The 14062-nt window shown below is 44.8% G+C and overlaps 1 protein-coding gene across 2 annotated transcripts in view; it reads left to right on the top strand.

Annotated features, from left to right (window-relative positions):
* Window positions 1-6657, top strand: part of LOC122109610 (nitric oxide synthase 1 adaptor protein) — a 352796-nt gene extending 346139 nt beyond the window's left edge. For both annotated transcript variants that reach the window (XM_042682103.1, XM_042682102.1), the window contains exons 11-12: window positions 3776-4103; window positions 4801-6657. In XM_042682103.1, the coding sequence (XP_042538037.1) occupies window positions 3776-4103; window positions 4801-5299 (827 nt within the window). In that variant the 3' untranslated portion in view covers window positions 5300-6657. The remainder of the gene's footprint in view (window positions 1-3775; window positions 4104-4800) is intronic.
* The last annotated feature ends 7405 nt before the right edge of the window (window positions 6658-14062 follow it).

Here is a 14062-nt window from a genome sequence, read left to right as displayed (position 1 = left end):
ATTCAAAGCCAAGCCTTACATTTAAATGGTGATACATTTGTGCTAGAAAGGAAAGACACAGCCTACTCCTCCCTCCTATGAAAGTGATGTGGAGAATGTCTGGGTGCTGTGTGTCAGCTTCTGCCCAGAACAGTCAGACTTGTCTTCTCACCTGTATTTATTCCCACCACCTAAACATTTGAAGAACAACAGGAAAGCATGACTTTCCTCTCTCATATCCTGCTTTAAAACATTAGAATGTGTTAGAATAGCACTGCTAAAGGTATTGGCAGAGTCATTTATGTAATTGTGGTGTAGAGAGACTGGGAGTCAGGATTAGTGATTTCTAATTCTCTCCTCTGTCAGTTTACCTGTATAATATGACACATTCTCTGCTACTTGGTTTCCCCAAAGTATTAATTTGGACTCTGAGTTGAAGTGGATGAATGTCTTAGTGGCTATAATGCAGTGCTTTCTTTACCTGGAGAAAGTTATATACTTGTGAAATGCACATGGAACTTGGAGAATTTTTTTTCTGCCTTAGTCCATCACATTCCATCCCCCCTCCCACAAACTAGTAACAATGCAAAAGATATTCATAATATTGAGGGAGGTTCGGCGCCACTGGCCCACATCTGTCATCTGAGCTACTCAGTAGGTGGAGATCTAAGGATAGTAGTTTGAAACCAGCCCAGCCAAGAAAATCTGTGAGACTCATTTCCAGTTAACCACAAAAAGCCAAAAGTGAAGGTGTAGTTCAAATGGAAGAGCACCAGTCTTGAGCATAAAAGCTAAAGGGGAAGAGCACCAGTCTTGAGCATAAAAGCTAAAGGACAGTGACTTGGGCCCTAAGTTCAAGCCCCAGTACTGCACACACACATACTACACACACACACACACACACACACACACACACACACACACAGAATTGAGGGGTCAGGATTTAAGAGGCTGAATTAGTGTCTGTTGTAGAGTTTTTAAGTCACAGCCTTATTTTTGGGTTGATTTCTGAAGAGTTTATTGGAACCTGGTCACTTTTAGTAGTAGGGCCTCTGTCTTGCATGATAATCCTATCTTGTGTATTATGGTGGCCCAAACAGAATGACTCTTCCAAAATGGTTGTTCACTACATAAAATGTGCCTTTCTCTTGTTTGTTTCCCACCTGCTTTCCGAGCCCTTTTCTCGGACAGGTAAGATACCCTCTTTCTTGTGGATGACTATGTCCCCAGATGCCCCCCTTTGCTTGAGTGTGTGCATGTTGGGGAATGCTATTGGAACAGTCACCCAGCTGGGATCTAGTCATCTCACTCTCTTCCATCACCATTATTTTTGGAATCACCAAACCTCTTGTTCTGAGGGAGGAGAAAAGAGTGTAGGGGTTACTAAAACCATCAACAAGAAAGGAACTTGTTTCTTGTCTCTCAGATACGAAGATGGAGGAGGTCTAGATGTCCACTGAAGAAAGGAGTTTCTCATATGGCCTCAGCAACCCCCACAGTCACTCCCATAGAGAGATTCTGAATTGTTTCTATAAATATAAATAGATTTGGGAACAGTTTCCCTATATCTTAGCTCATCATGCAAATAATGTTTAACAATTCATATAAAAATTAAATTAAACCAACCAATTAAATGCCTGCTATTTTTCAAGATCCCTAAGCTAGGCATCATAGAAAATAAAAGGCACTCTGGTTTCTGTGACCTCTTAAGAAGCTTATTATTTTCTTACAGAGACAAAGTAGATTTGCTGCTGTAGATAAAGAGCATGAGAGGTTACCTTTACATTATTTAAGAACTCAGTGCATTTTGTAGACTACATTATGGAGAGTAGAAAGCAAGGAATACAGGTAAATGCCATATCATCCAAAAGTTATTTGTTATAAAGAGTGCATTTTGAAAATAATAGGAGGTTTTGGTGCTTGCACTTTTAAAAATGAATGTATGTGCTCTGAAAACGTAAGGAAACCTCCATAGAAACGTCAAACCTAGGATTTACTTTTCCTTAGTGATCCAGAAACTTTAGAATTGGGGACAACAGTGCAATTTTTTCATATCCAAATAATTTTTGCCTGTTTGCAAAGAATACTTGCGTAAGGAAAATGAGAAATATATGAGATGTAATAGATTGTGCCAGAGTGGATGGCATGGCAAGATATACTCTTAGAAGAATAATCAGAAGTTGGTAGTCCTGCTTGCTGTGGGGTGGACTGGAAACTCCTATTAGGGTGGTGGGTATACATTACAGCTCAGCCAGCTTGGCCCTGTGTCTCAGGGATGCTGTCTTCTAAGTTTCCTGGCATAATCTCTACTCTGCTAGTGCCATTTCCTACATATGGATCTAGAGCAGTTACAGAGAACAAGATCTTGGGGCTAAGCCACAGTGAAAGCTCTATTCCTCTTCCTATGGCTTTCTCCCTGCCACCTGGAAATGGCTTATTTTGGCAGTTGGCCCAGGCAGGACGCCTCTGCTAAACCACAAGGATGCAAGGCAGAACTACTTTATGTTGAGATCCAACAAAAGCAGAAGGATACCCTAACCTCAGTTTTCTTAGGAGAGGCTCAGCAAGAATACACATTTGGCAAAAGATTTCAACAAAGAGAGGGAACCAAAATGTAACATGTTCTTTTCCTAGACTGAAAGAATAAATGGATCAGTTGAAATGGATATCCTAGGCCAGTTTCAAGGCCCAAAGTAGATCTGACTGCCTTGATGACTGAACTGAGTTTTGGGGTAGGAAGAGGGTGCCCAGTATGTGGACATGGCAAAGAGCCTGGAGTTCCATCCCTTTCAACAGCAAACCTTGGGGCTACCATCTTGTTCTCCACAATTGTCTATCTGGAAAATGGATTTGGATAATGAAACTAAGATACTTACTGAGTACCTGCTGTACACCAGAGCCAGGCTAGATGCTAAAGCAACAAAGATGAACACGGCATAGCTTCTTCCTTACAAACAACCTAGTAGTTCTATACCCAGTCTTTGGGTTAATTATTCAAGCCAAAGAGAGATCTCAGAGAGAAGGACCATGTTCTAGATACATTTGCATAGCTTTCCTATGATCTAAGCAATAGAAAAAACCCTGATCTCAGATGACCCAAGATCTAGTTCTAGCCTACCAGTAATTATTAGTGTGGCCTCAGGACTCACAGTCCATTCCTCATCTAGAAATAGCAATCTTCCATGACCCCTTTCATTAAGGACTAAGTGAGCTAGAGTTTGTCAGGATCTCCTGCTTCACTGACAGCAAACACCTGTCTATTGCACAATCTGGTTATGATCCAGCAGCTTGCCTCTCTGCATGTAAGCTAGCCTGCTCTCCGAAGTACCAAACCAGGAACTGCTGGCTCATTTTCATGGGGAAATGTGCTACTTTTGTGGCTTGCTATCTCTGCACAAGTTCCTGCTCCAGAACCTCAGTTGGGGCTTAGCATGTGCATACAGCAGTGGGAAAGGTCACATTTCATTGTTTCGTCCTCATTTTCTCCCTACTTCCATGATCCTGCTGATCCCATAGTAAAGGGAGTCAGTCAGGGAGACTGACTTAAAGGAATAAGTTCACCTTTTTATAACTTGAGTATGTCACTGATTAACTTGGGTAGGGCAGAACTGGAATTTCTAGTCCCATGTCCCACCAGAAAAACTTCCCTAGGAAGTTCAAGAGCACCATTGCTGGCACTCTCTTGAATGTTTCCCAACTTGAGATTAAGTGTAAAGAGAGAAAAATTGAAGTATTGTGGCTCAAAGACCTATTTCCTTCTACTAAAATGTTTTTCTCTTTTTCCCTTTGTGCATAGTGGACCACAGCATGTTTGAGAATTTGAACACAGCTCTCACTCCAAAGCTGCAGTCCAGCCATTCCTTCCCCCACTTGTCTAGGCCTCTGGCCCCCATCTCTGCCACCTTGAGTTCTGCAGAGCCTGGAGAGCCAGGACTCAGGGTTGGCAGCAGCCAGCACCTGAAGAACCTGGGAAAAGCCATGGGGGCCAAAGTCAATGACCTCTTGCGAAGAAAAGAACCTTCAGGCATTGGCAGTGTGGGTGTGATGGAGATCAACAAGACAGCAGAGGCCCAGCTGGCTGGTGTAGCTGATGTAGCATCAGAGACCTGGCTGGAGGACGAAAAGTGAGTTTCACACCCACTCAATATCCCACTTGAAGAGGTAGATACATGAACAAACTCCTATGTGTCCAGGGGTGAACTTCCCTGAGGAGTAGCTATGAAATTGTGAAGTGGAGAAAAATGAAAGGATGGATCATGTTCATGGAAGTCACCATCAACCTCCATAACAATACATAACCAAAGGAATGCCTGTGTAACAGCTGTTACAGCCTTAGCTCTGAGCCATATAATCAATGTATCCTTTTATCTCATACTCACACAGCCCAGGTTACTCAAGTTCAGAGAGGTAAAGTAAGAGCTGGCTTCGAACCCAAGTGTTGCCTTGAAGCTCCCCAGATAGATTTTCCTGAGAACCACTATCTCATACTACATATTCACTGGGAAGGGAGGAAGAAGGCTGTAATTTCTTTTATCTCTTTGCTGCAGGTCCTTTCCAAGCCTCGTTCTGAACACATGGTCCTCAGTGGGGATGCCCTCTGTGGGACTCACTGCATAGGTTTGAGCTGACACAGCTCCCTGGTGATCCCAAAGAGCAATTGCTAAAATATACGCCTTAAGCCGAGAACCAGAGCCCAAGGGGTGAAGTGCTCATTGAGTAGAGGGGTCGAAGATCCAGTTGGAGTAAGAAAAGAAAGAATGTAATGTGGACTTGTGTCTTACGTCTGTAAAGCATGTATGTTTATTTCCATCCTTTTTACAGGTCAGTCCAAGAAACATTCCCTCGGCTGGATCCACCACCTCCCATAACCAGGAAGCGGACCCCGCGTGCCCTGAAGACCACCCAAGACATGCTGATTTCATCACAGCCTGTCCTGAGCAGTCTAGAGTATGGGACAGACCTGCCACCTGGGCAGCCCCAGGACTCCTCTGCCACTGCCCAGCCTGTCCCCGTGGAAGACACTTCACAACCAGAGACTACCATGGAACTGGGTGATAGGGGCAATGATCTGACTAATGGTGAGGTATCCAGGTCAGTCCCTGACCTGATAAACAAGGACAACCAGGATGAATCCAAAATCAAGGTAGCTGAGCACAGAAGAGCCTCCTCCCCTGGCCTCATTGGGAGGAATGGCCTCAAACTCAGTTTGAGCCCCATGAGCCTGGCAGAGTCCTGGGAAGACTACAGTCCCCCTCCTCAGTCACGAACCTCCAGCCTTGACAATGAGGGCTCTCACCCAGACCTTCTGTCCTTTGAGTAGAGCGTTTTGTCTTTCCTGTTGAACATCCTCTTCCCTTTTCATTCCCCTCCATTGCATACATGGGCCCTTGTCCCAGCTCCGTGTACCCTTTGTCTTCCTTGTACAAGATATCAGCTGAGAACCCACTTTCTGTTCGAGATGTTTCAGAGCCAGAAGTACCTGGGTAGTCCTAGTTAAAAAGTCCGTCTGAAGAATGGCAAAAAGGACAGGAATGCCACCTCTGGAAGCTCTTTGGTATTGACTGAAGCTTTTGGCTCTTGGAAATGAATGAAGGCCCACCAGCCTGGGATGATGGCTCGCATAGGAACTCTCTGTGCCTATCTCCTCTATGCTACCTACTCTTTTCTCCTACGTCTGGATTCCTTGCCTTTGGCATTAGAGAGTACAGTCTGGGCAAGGAATGATGGGCTTGGCTTGATGATGGGGCCTGGCCTGGAAAGCCTTGATCATAACCCAGCCTTACTCCTCCTGGTCCCAAGAGGGTGCAGGATCCTGGTTGCTGTCTTTCCTGTCATGGGGTAAAGCCAGAAGAGGTACTTACCAAACCTGAGGCCTTAATGGCTTCACCAAGGTGTGAATACTGTGATCCAGGATTCTCAAGGTTTTCCTCATACAGTTATAGGTCCCCTGATGGAAGAGGCACTTGGGAAGATGATGTAACAAATTATCCTGCAGTTTCAGCATAGAAGGGCCCATCAGATTCTGTGTGTGTGTGTGTGTGTGTGTGTGTGTGTGTGTGTGTGTGTGTATGTGTGTGAACATAGCTAGGCAGCCCCAGTAGAAGCAGCAGAGTATGTTTTGATGTTGCTTTGATATTGTTCTGAGAGGAGAACCCAGGAAAGTTTGTGTGGTTCTATAAGAGTCAGGAGTGGAGGTCATGGAAAAGGGAGTAGTCAGGACAGCGCAGTGTGTCCTTCGAGATGAGAAAAGCTCCTCAGGGCTGTCCCACAGCCAGGACACAGGAGAGACTGGAATGAGATGAGAATTGTGGAGACAAAGCACTTTTCATTAAATGGAAGGTGCTTTGTGCTTATGTTAGAAGTTGCCTGAGTTTCCTGCAGTGCTGGGCCTCCCTGGAGGGGCCTCTGGCTTCCCTCTCCTTTGGAAATACATGCTACTTCTCTGCTTCTGCCCTCAGAATCTGTTTAAGGGACTGACAAGGTTCACCCTCCTTTAACTGGTTCCTGCCCTCCTTAGTTAACATACTTTTGTGCTCCTACTAGGAGGTCTATTGTCCTGTCTTCCTGTGGCCAGGAGACCCTATGGTGGTCCCAACCAAGAGGGTCTTTTGCTGCAAGAAGACAATATCCCTTTTCCTTTTCCTTTTTCTTTTTGCCAGACCTGAAGCTTGAATTCAGGGCTTGGGCACTATCCTTGAGCCTCTCTGTGCTCAAGGCTAGTGCTCTACCACTTGAGCCACAGCACCACTTCTGGCTTTTTCTGTTTATGTGGTACTGAGGAATGAAACCCAGGGCCTCATGCATGCTAGGCAAGCACTCTACCATTGAGCCAAATTCCTAGTCCAATATCCCTTTTCTTAAACAAGGGATCAATAGCTGTTGTCTTCTTGCTGTGATGCCTGCAATTTTCCCTTTTCTGCTCATTATTTGGCTTCCCATAAGCTCTGGGACTTCCAGGACTCGCTCTCAGTTCCTCATTCCTGAGCCCTTGCTCCCTTACCCACCACCTCTGTGACATAAGCCATCTATGCTAACTCTTCCAGAACTGAGGATTCCCTCAGATGTGGATGCCTTTTTTGCATTCTTGCTTCATCGGTAGTTCAGCCTTGTCTCTGTCCTCTCACCCCCTTCTCTGTGACTCTGTCTTCCATTGCCTCAAAAGCAAGGCTTGGCCAGGTGCCTCATACTAAGGCCTATCTTTTTTCCTCAGATAAGGGTTTGTGCAGGCAGGCCTGGTGGAGTAAGCAAGGCGATAACCCCATGTGTGGGTCCTGCCTTCCTCCAGGAAAATCCTGAGGATAATTGCTATCTGACCCTGAGTTTGGAGAGGAGCATTTGATGTCTTGTGAAATTTCCTAATGATGTGGGAAATTACCCCCAACACTCAGCTAAGCCCACTCTAAGCACCATCAAAGAACATGCCCAGCATCATTGGAGCTCTCCACTGGACACAGTCCATTTACTTCTTTGACAATATCAGAAAGTCAGCAGGTACCTGTAGTCTGAGGCTACTGGTCCCAAAGACCAGATGGTACAGTAGCCACAACACAGATGGTACTAGGATTGCTTAAAGCACCCAGGCTGCTACTGGAGTTCTGGCCTTCAGAGACAAGATTAGCCAAGGGATTTCACCTGGTTGGCGTAGGACTGCTGCCAGGTGGACTTCAGACTCATGGCTGTGATACTAAATAAGGTACCATGGAATCCTGTACCAACTTCTTGCTGCCTATGTCCCAGTCATTCCCTTGCTGTGGGTATAATACTGTCACCTTGGGAGACCATCTAGCACTGAATCCTGTCCTAGATGCTGCAGATACTGCTTAGGACCGGGGATGAAGTACTGCCCAGGGCCAAGCAGGCCACTAATCCTGCTGATGACCTCAACTCAGACCCCCTCTTCCATCAGAAGCCCCACTTGCTTTCTTGTACACCTCTATACTCTGATTGCAGTATGTTAGCCAGTACCCTATGAAACCATCCTGCTGAGTCTAGTTTCTCTGTCAGCTTGGTCTTCAGGCATCTCAGTCCATGTAAGGATAGAGAAATAAGAAATGAAGGGCCTTCATTGTCTTCAGGGAGGGCCAACTTAAGGAAGTTGGGCCCTTGGAGTCCTATCTCTGTGTTTCTCCTCAACCTCACTCTAGACATTTAGCCAGTAGCTTTATTCTGATAGGTTTCAAGGTGAGCTTCCAGAATCTGACAGGGAGATGATGGCCTCCTGTGCAGAAAGAAAGGAATCTGTGAATGTCATGCCTGGGTGACAGGAAGTCATACATTTGTAATCCATCAGATTTTAAAGAATACGTTTGGCCCCAGTTTGGAAGAGGAAGATTTCAGATCTATTCTGAGTATTTTTTAGAGAGTTCATATTTATATTTTTAGAGATGTTCTGGTAGAAGGAAATTGCATAATAAAATGATTCGTTGCATTTGCTGGCCATGTGTTTTTCTTTTCCTGACTGACAGGGAGTAGGGGTTCCTGGAGGCTGGCTGGTTGGGTGGAGAACATTGGCATTTTGCTTTGTGAACCTGGAAAGTGAGAAACTGAGGAAGATGGAAACATGAGGAAGATGGGTGCTGCTGACAGACCTCTAAATTGAGACCCATGAGAGAAAAATGACTTAGGATATGCCATCATTTGTGTCCCAGAATGGTGGACCAGTGTGAGAGTGTCGTGATCTGTGGCTGCTTCAGGGACATCAACATGATGTGCACAGGAAAGACCCTTCTTGGGAAGAAGCCAAGAGGAAATGCAGACGCTCAGTGGATCGTCCTCTAGGCTATAACCCCTTCCACCTAGAAAGGGTTGGAGTGTGTGTTCATGTATGTTCATTCTTCCCAAGAGGGACCAGAGTAGCTATCAGAATCATCAGTAAGTGTCAGCAAAATACCCAGAGCTACGGAATTCTGGGAAATTGCTCCTATGGCTCCCTTGCACTGGGACAGCTTTGCTATTCACTTACTAAGAAAATGTGGCTTGGATAATACTGGCTGAGGATGCTCTACCCCACTGCTGTGTCAACCCTATGTAAGATCCTAGGATCTAGAGAACTCATAGATGAGAATTGGCTAGACCTTTAATTTCCTTATAAGGGAAAAGAGGGAGCCTTTTCTGCCTAGCCCTCACATTTGCCATCATGACTGCCAGGGCATGGATTTAATCAGTCCAGACAGGATACAGGGACTCCCTACTCTGTGTCTCAGGTGTCGTTGGCACCAACATCCTTATCCCATTTCCCACAGAGGGTTCTTCAGAGGTAGTGTGAAAAGAACAACTGGGCTGTCTCTAAGTCTGCTTGTTCAGTAGGATGCAGCACAGTAGTCTGGGAAAGCAGGAGTAACAATCTGGTATATTCTATGCATTGGAACAGGCATTGAAAATACTTATACTGGCAACCTTTTTCTTGAAGTATGTGTTCCAGTGACCATTCTACAGGCTTCCTTGCCTATTGGATGGCTTTGGGTTCAGCTTCTATAGTCAATTCAGGTATGCAATGTGCCTGTAACACGCCTTCCTTTCCCATCATTATACAATACTGTTACTTATACAAAATTGTAAAAGAAAATAAAAACTTGAGGCAGTTTTGAATTGTAGAAATGTGTGTGTGTGTGTGTGTGTGTGTGTGTGTGTGTGTAGTGTTCAATGCTATGTTGTAAGCTGAGCCGCCCGTCTAGAAATGGAGGGCAAAGATGCATTTATCCAGATGCTATGTCCTAGCTTCTCCTTGCCATGAGCTAAGTTAAGTATTGTTCATGGCACCATGGTGACATTGGTGAGAAGTGAGACAGGAACCTTTCTCACCCTGTTGACAGTGGGTGAGGATGCCATCATACCTGCCCTCCAGGTGCTATGCTAACAAGATATGTTAGAGCAGCAGAAATACCAGAACACTGGCAGTTCATTTCAACTAAGACAGTGGTCATTTCCTTTGGGCTTATAGCAGGTGTTAGAGAAAATTGACAACCAGAGGCAGCCTGGAAACCCACTTCATTCCCAATGTCTGCATTCCTGCTAGTGAGCCACAGTTAATTCCACAGTCTGTGGAATTAACTAATCTATGATTGTAAACCCAGAGAGACCAGTTTTCTCTCTGGCTTTGGAATCCTTTGAGGTGAGTGAATCCTGGGAATGTCTTAGAATTCTCTGTGCTTGGACTGTTTCTCCTCTGCCTATTCCCTTGACACTGAGTGTCCCAAACACAGCCTGACTGTGGTGATAACACAGCAATCTCTTTCAGACATTGGCCCTAAGGATCCCCTATAATTCATTAACTCAGCAGTACTCTCTGCTGGGCCTACTCAGATTTAGGATACACCCTCCAATGTCCCTCACTGTGGCAACTCAGATTTAGGATACACCCTCCAGTGTCCCTCACTGTAGCTCTCCTGTGGCAGTGGGAACAAATAAAGTCCAGATAGTTCTTGTAGATGGACTCCCTCGCTGCCATCTCCTAGAAAATTTCATAAGAGCAAAGCCATTTATGTCTTTCACCTCCCATCTAGTGAAAGCACCATGGAGCGCTTTACCCACTTCTAAACCCTCCTCCCTCCTTACTGTCATTTGCACTGGGGGTATGCAATAAAACTCAGATTCTGCCACTGATTTCCTATTAATGAGAAAATTCCTCCACTTACTGTGTCTAGAGACTGACCCTCTTGAGATACAAATCCTCTTTGTGTCTAGCTTATCTCCAGCTGCTGCCATAATAAATAGTCCAGCTCAAAGGATCCTGGGGAAGCTGTACCCCCCAGACACTTGGTTATTAACTAGACAGAGATGTGAGCTTGAAGAAATATTTAAGGGCCAATTCATGCACACCAGGCTACATTCTCTCACGGAGCCCTGGGAAGCAATCTGTCAGTTATATAGAGCAGGAAATATTGTCAGGGTTTTTTTCCTTTGCAGTAGATTAAAGAAATAATAATAAAAAAGCAACCCCCCAACAAACAGCAACTGTGTGTGTGTGTGTGTGTGTGTGTGTGTGTGTGTGTGTGTATGTGTATGGTCAGCTGTTTCTTGTGCCATCTGCTTAGCTACCTTCTTCCTGAAAGCATCCTCCCTACTTGTTCCCTTACCTTTTCTAAGTTTGGGTTTCTTCTGTAACTCTGGTTGACTTGGTCTGATGTTTAAGCATATCTGAGTTTTCAGCCTAGACCACAGACCAGCTCACAACACCTTTCTGTGGCTTGGGGAATGGTTGGGGATAGTTTAGGTAATATAAAGGAGTGAAAGGAGCAGCCTGGCCTTTTGAGATAGATGAATCCAACAGTTCTGTGGAAGGCTTTGGGCTTCAGGATAGTGGACAAGCTCCCTCTGTGTCCTGATCCTGCAATGGATAGACGTCATTGCAGGAGACCAGAGAGGCCCACATCTTTACTACCCATCTTATATTACTTTACTGGCCATCTCCTGGTACCAGGCAAACTCTGCTATTGTCTATTACTCAGTTTCAGTCCTGACTCGTTTTCATCAAGATCAATTAGCAGGCCTTGAAAAATGTTCCTTAATCCTTGCCAAGGTATGACATTTCTAGGAATGTGTCTCCTGCAGAGGCTGTTTAGGCCATCTAAGAAGTGACTTCATATTTAATACAACTTGAAGATGAAGCTGGTGTCAGTGGTCCTGCCTGTACCTCTCCCTCATCAATCAATGACCCTGTAGGTGGTGCACATCACCAGGCTGGGGGTCTCGCTGGGAAGCCCCCGTGAGGCATCTGATAAGAGGCTTCTCTGCTATCTAGAATGCCCTCAGCCATCCTAGCCTGTCTTGCTAGCTCCATTGACCACTACTGCCTATCTGCTCCAGAGACTTGGGACCCCCAAACTGCTCAGAATTGTTTCCACACAGTAGAATACAAGGCAGTGCATCTGCCTGGGCCCACACTCCCCTCCTTTCTTCTGACTTTGACAAACTATGCTAATTCATCCTTCAAATGTTAGCTCAGATTACCTTCCTCTCAGATCCCACCTCACCCTTATTTCACTTCCCTGTATCTTGTATTCGATCATGGCACCTGCTTGCTATGTGATATGTCTCTCCCCCAATCTCTGAGCAACTCTGCAGAGAGCATGCTATCTTCTCCAAGTCTTCAGTGCCTATCCCAGAGCCTGGCATGTCACAGGGACTTGATCTGAACTAAACTCAATGTTCAATGTTTAATGTGTGGGACTGGGGTACACCAGCAATAAGCCTTAGAGTCTCTGCTCCCAAACAGCCTCTCTGTGCCTTCTCACAATATAAACAACTAACTAAGGTAGCTTGCCTTTGGTAGCTGCCTTACAATGCTCAACATCCAAGATTTTATTTTATCTTATTTTTTGCCAGTCCTGGGGCTTAAACTTGGGGCCTGGGCATTGTGCCTGGGCTCCTTTTTGCTCAAGGCTAGCATTCTTATCACTTGAGCCACAGCACCAGTTCTGGCTTCTTCTATGATTAATTGGAGATAAGAGTCTCACAGGCTTTCCTGCCCAGGTTGGTGCCAAACTGCAATCCTCAGATCTCAGCTTCCTGAGTAGGATTACAGGTTTGAGACACTGACACCAGGTAAGATTTTTTTTAAGAGTTTGAGTTTGAACCCAGGACCTCATACTTACTAGACAGGCATTCTATCCTGTGAGCCATGACCCATCTTTTCTTTTCTTTTTCTTTCTTTCTTTCCTCTATCTTTTTTTGATATAGATAGATAGATAGAGATATGGTGTTGTATTTTTTGCTCAAGCCTTGGACTACAATCTTCTTCCCTCTGCTTCCCTGGATAACTGGAATGCATGCATTTCACAAGCATGCATAACCAAGCCTAGTCCTGAGCTTCAGTTCTTAATATGATAGTATACCATCCTAGGCATTGCTATTATTTGCTGTGTCATTCTAACTTCAAAGGTTCTATATACACCAGACGTTGTCCCAATCAACTTATATACATGATCCCTTTTGCTTTTCTCAGTAACTCTGCATGGGGCCCATATTAGGCCCATTTTCAGATAAATAATATGTTACTCTATTCAAAGAGATCTTAATGATTTTATTAATCCTCATATATTTTGAGGAGGCATTTTAGTTCCAATTTATAAATGAGCCTTAATACTTATTTAGAAAAGAAAAGCAAAACTAAGTTGGGCATTGGTGGCTTACACCTATAATCCTAGCTATTCTGGAGGCTAAGATCTGAGGATCAAAGTTTGAAGCCAGCTTAGGCAGCAAAGTCCATAAGACTCTCACCTCTTAATTAACCAGCAAAAAAATAAAAAAAATTAAAAAAAATCTGGAAGTGGAGCTGTGGCTCCAGAGTGCTAGCTTTAAGCAAAAAAAAAAATTCAGGGATAGTGTCCAAGGCCTTGAGTTCAAGCCCCAGGCCCAATGCTCGCATGTGCATGAGCGCGCACGCGCATGCGCGCATACACACACACACACACACACACACACACACACACACACACACACACACACAGTGCAGAACTAAAACTAGCCTAGAAGGCCTCTGATTCCAGATCCAAGAATCAATCTTCTTTGCCACCTATGGCTCTCCTTTATTTCCATTTCATACACCAGACTTGCAAATAATTACAGAACTTTTCATGGTCCAGAAAAACTTTGTGGATTTGACCTACTCCAAGGATAAATGAAAGTTCATTGAACACTGAATATTCATGCAGAATGAGAATTTAGAGCCCTATTCCCTAGCCTCCACATTTTGCAGAGGAAGAAACAACAAAGGACACACACACACACACACACACACACACACACACACACACACACACACACACACACACACACACACACACACACACACACACACACACACACACACACCCTGTGCCAGCATCATTTCCCTGAATCCCTCAATAAGTCTATGGAGTCAGTCACTGTTATTGTCTAGATGGGTGTGATCAGAGAACTTTAGGGATTTTAAGTCATCTATCCACAGTCACTACCATAAGTAACAACAATGACAACAGTGCCTCCTGAAATTATTCATTTTCAAGGGCTTTGGAAAGAATCTGCAAGAATTTCGGCTTGCAGGGGAGACAGGAAGCAGGAGTGCTTCTCCTGCAAACTCAGGGAAGGCTGGCTCATGCACTAA

This window comes from Dipodomys spectabilis, unplaced genomic scaffold (assembly GCF_019054845.1).
Source record: "Dipodomys spectabilis isolate Male_0828 unplaced genomic scaffold, ASM1905484v1 ptg000069l, whole genome shotgun sequence".
NCBI lineage: Eukaryota > Metazoa > Chordata > Mammalia > Rodentia > Heteromyidae > Dipodomys > Dipodomys spectabilis.
This window is presented reverse-complemented; position numbering and strand designations above follow the sequence as displayed.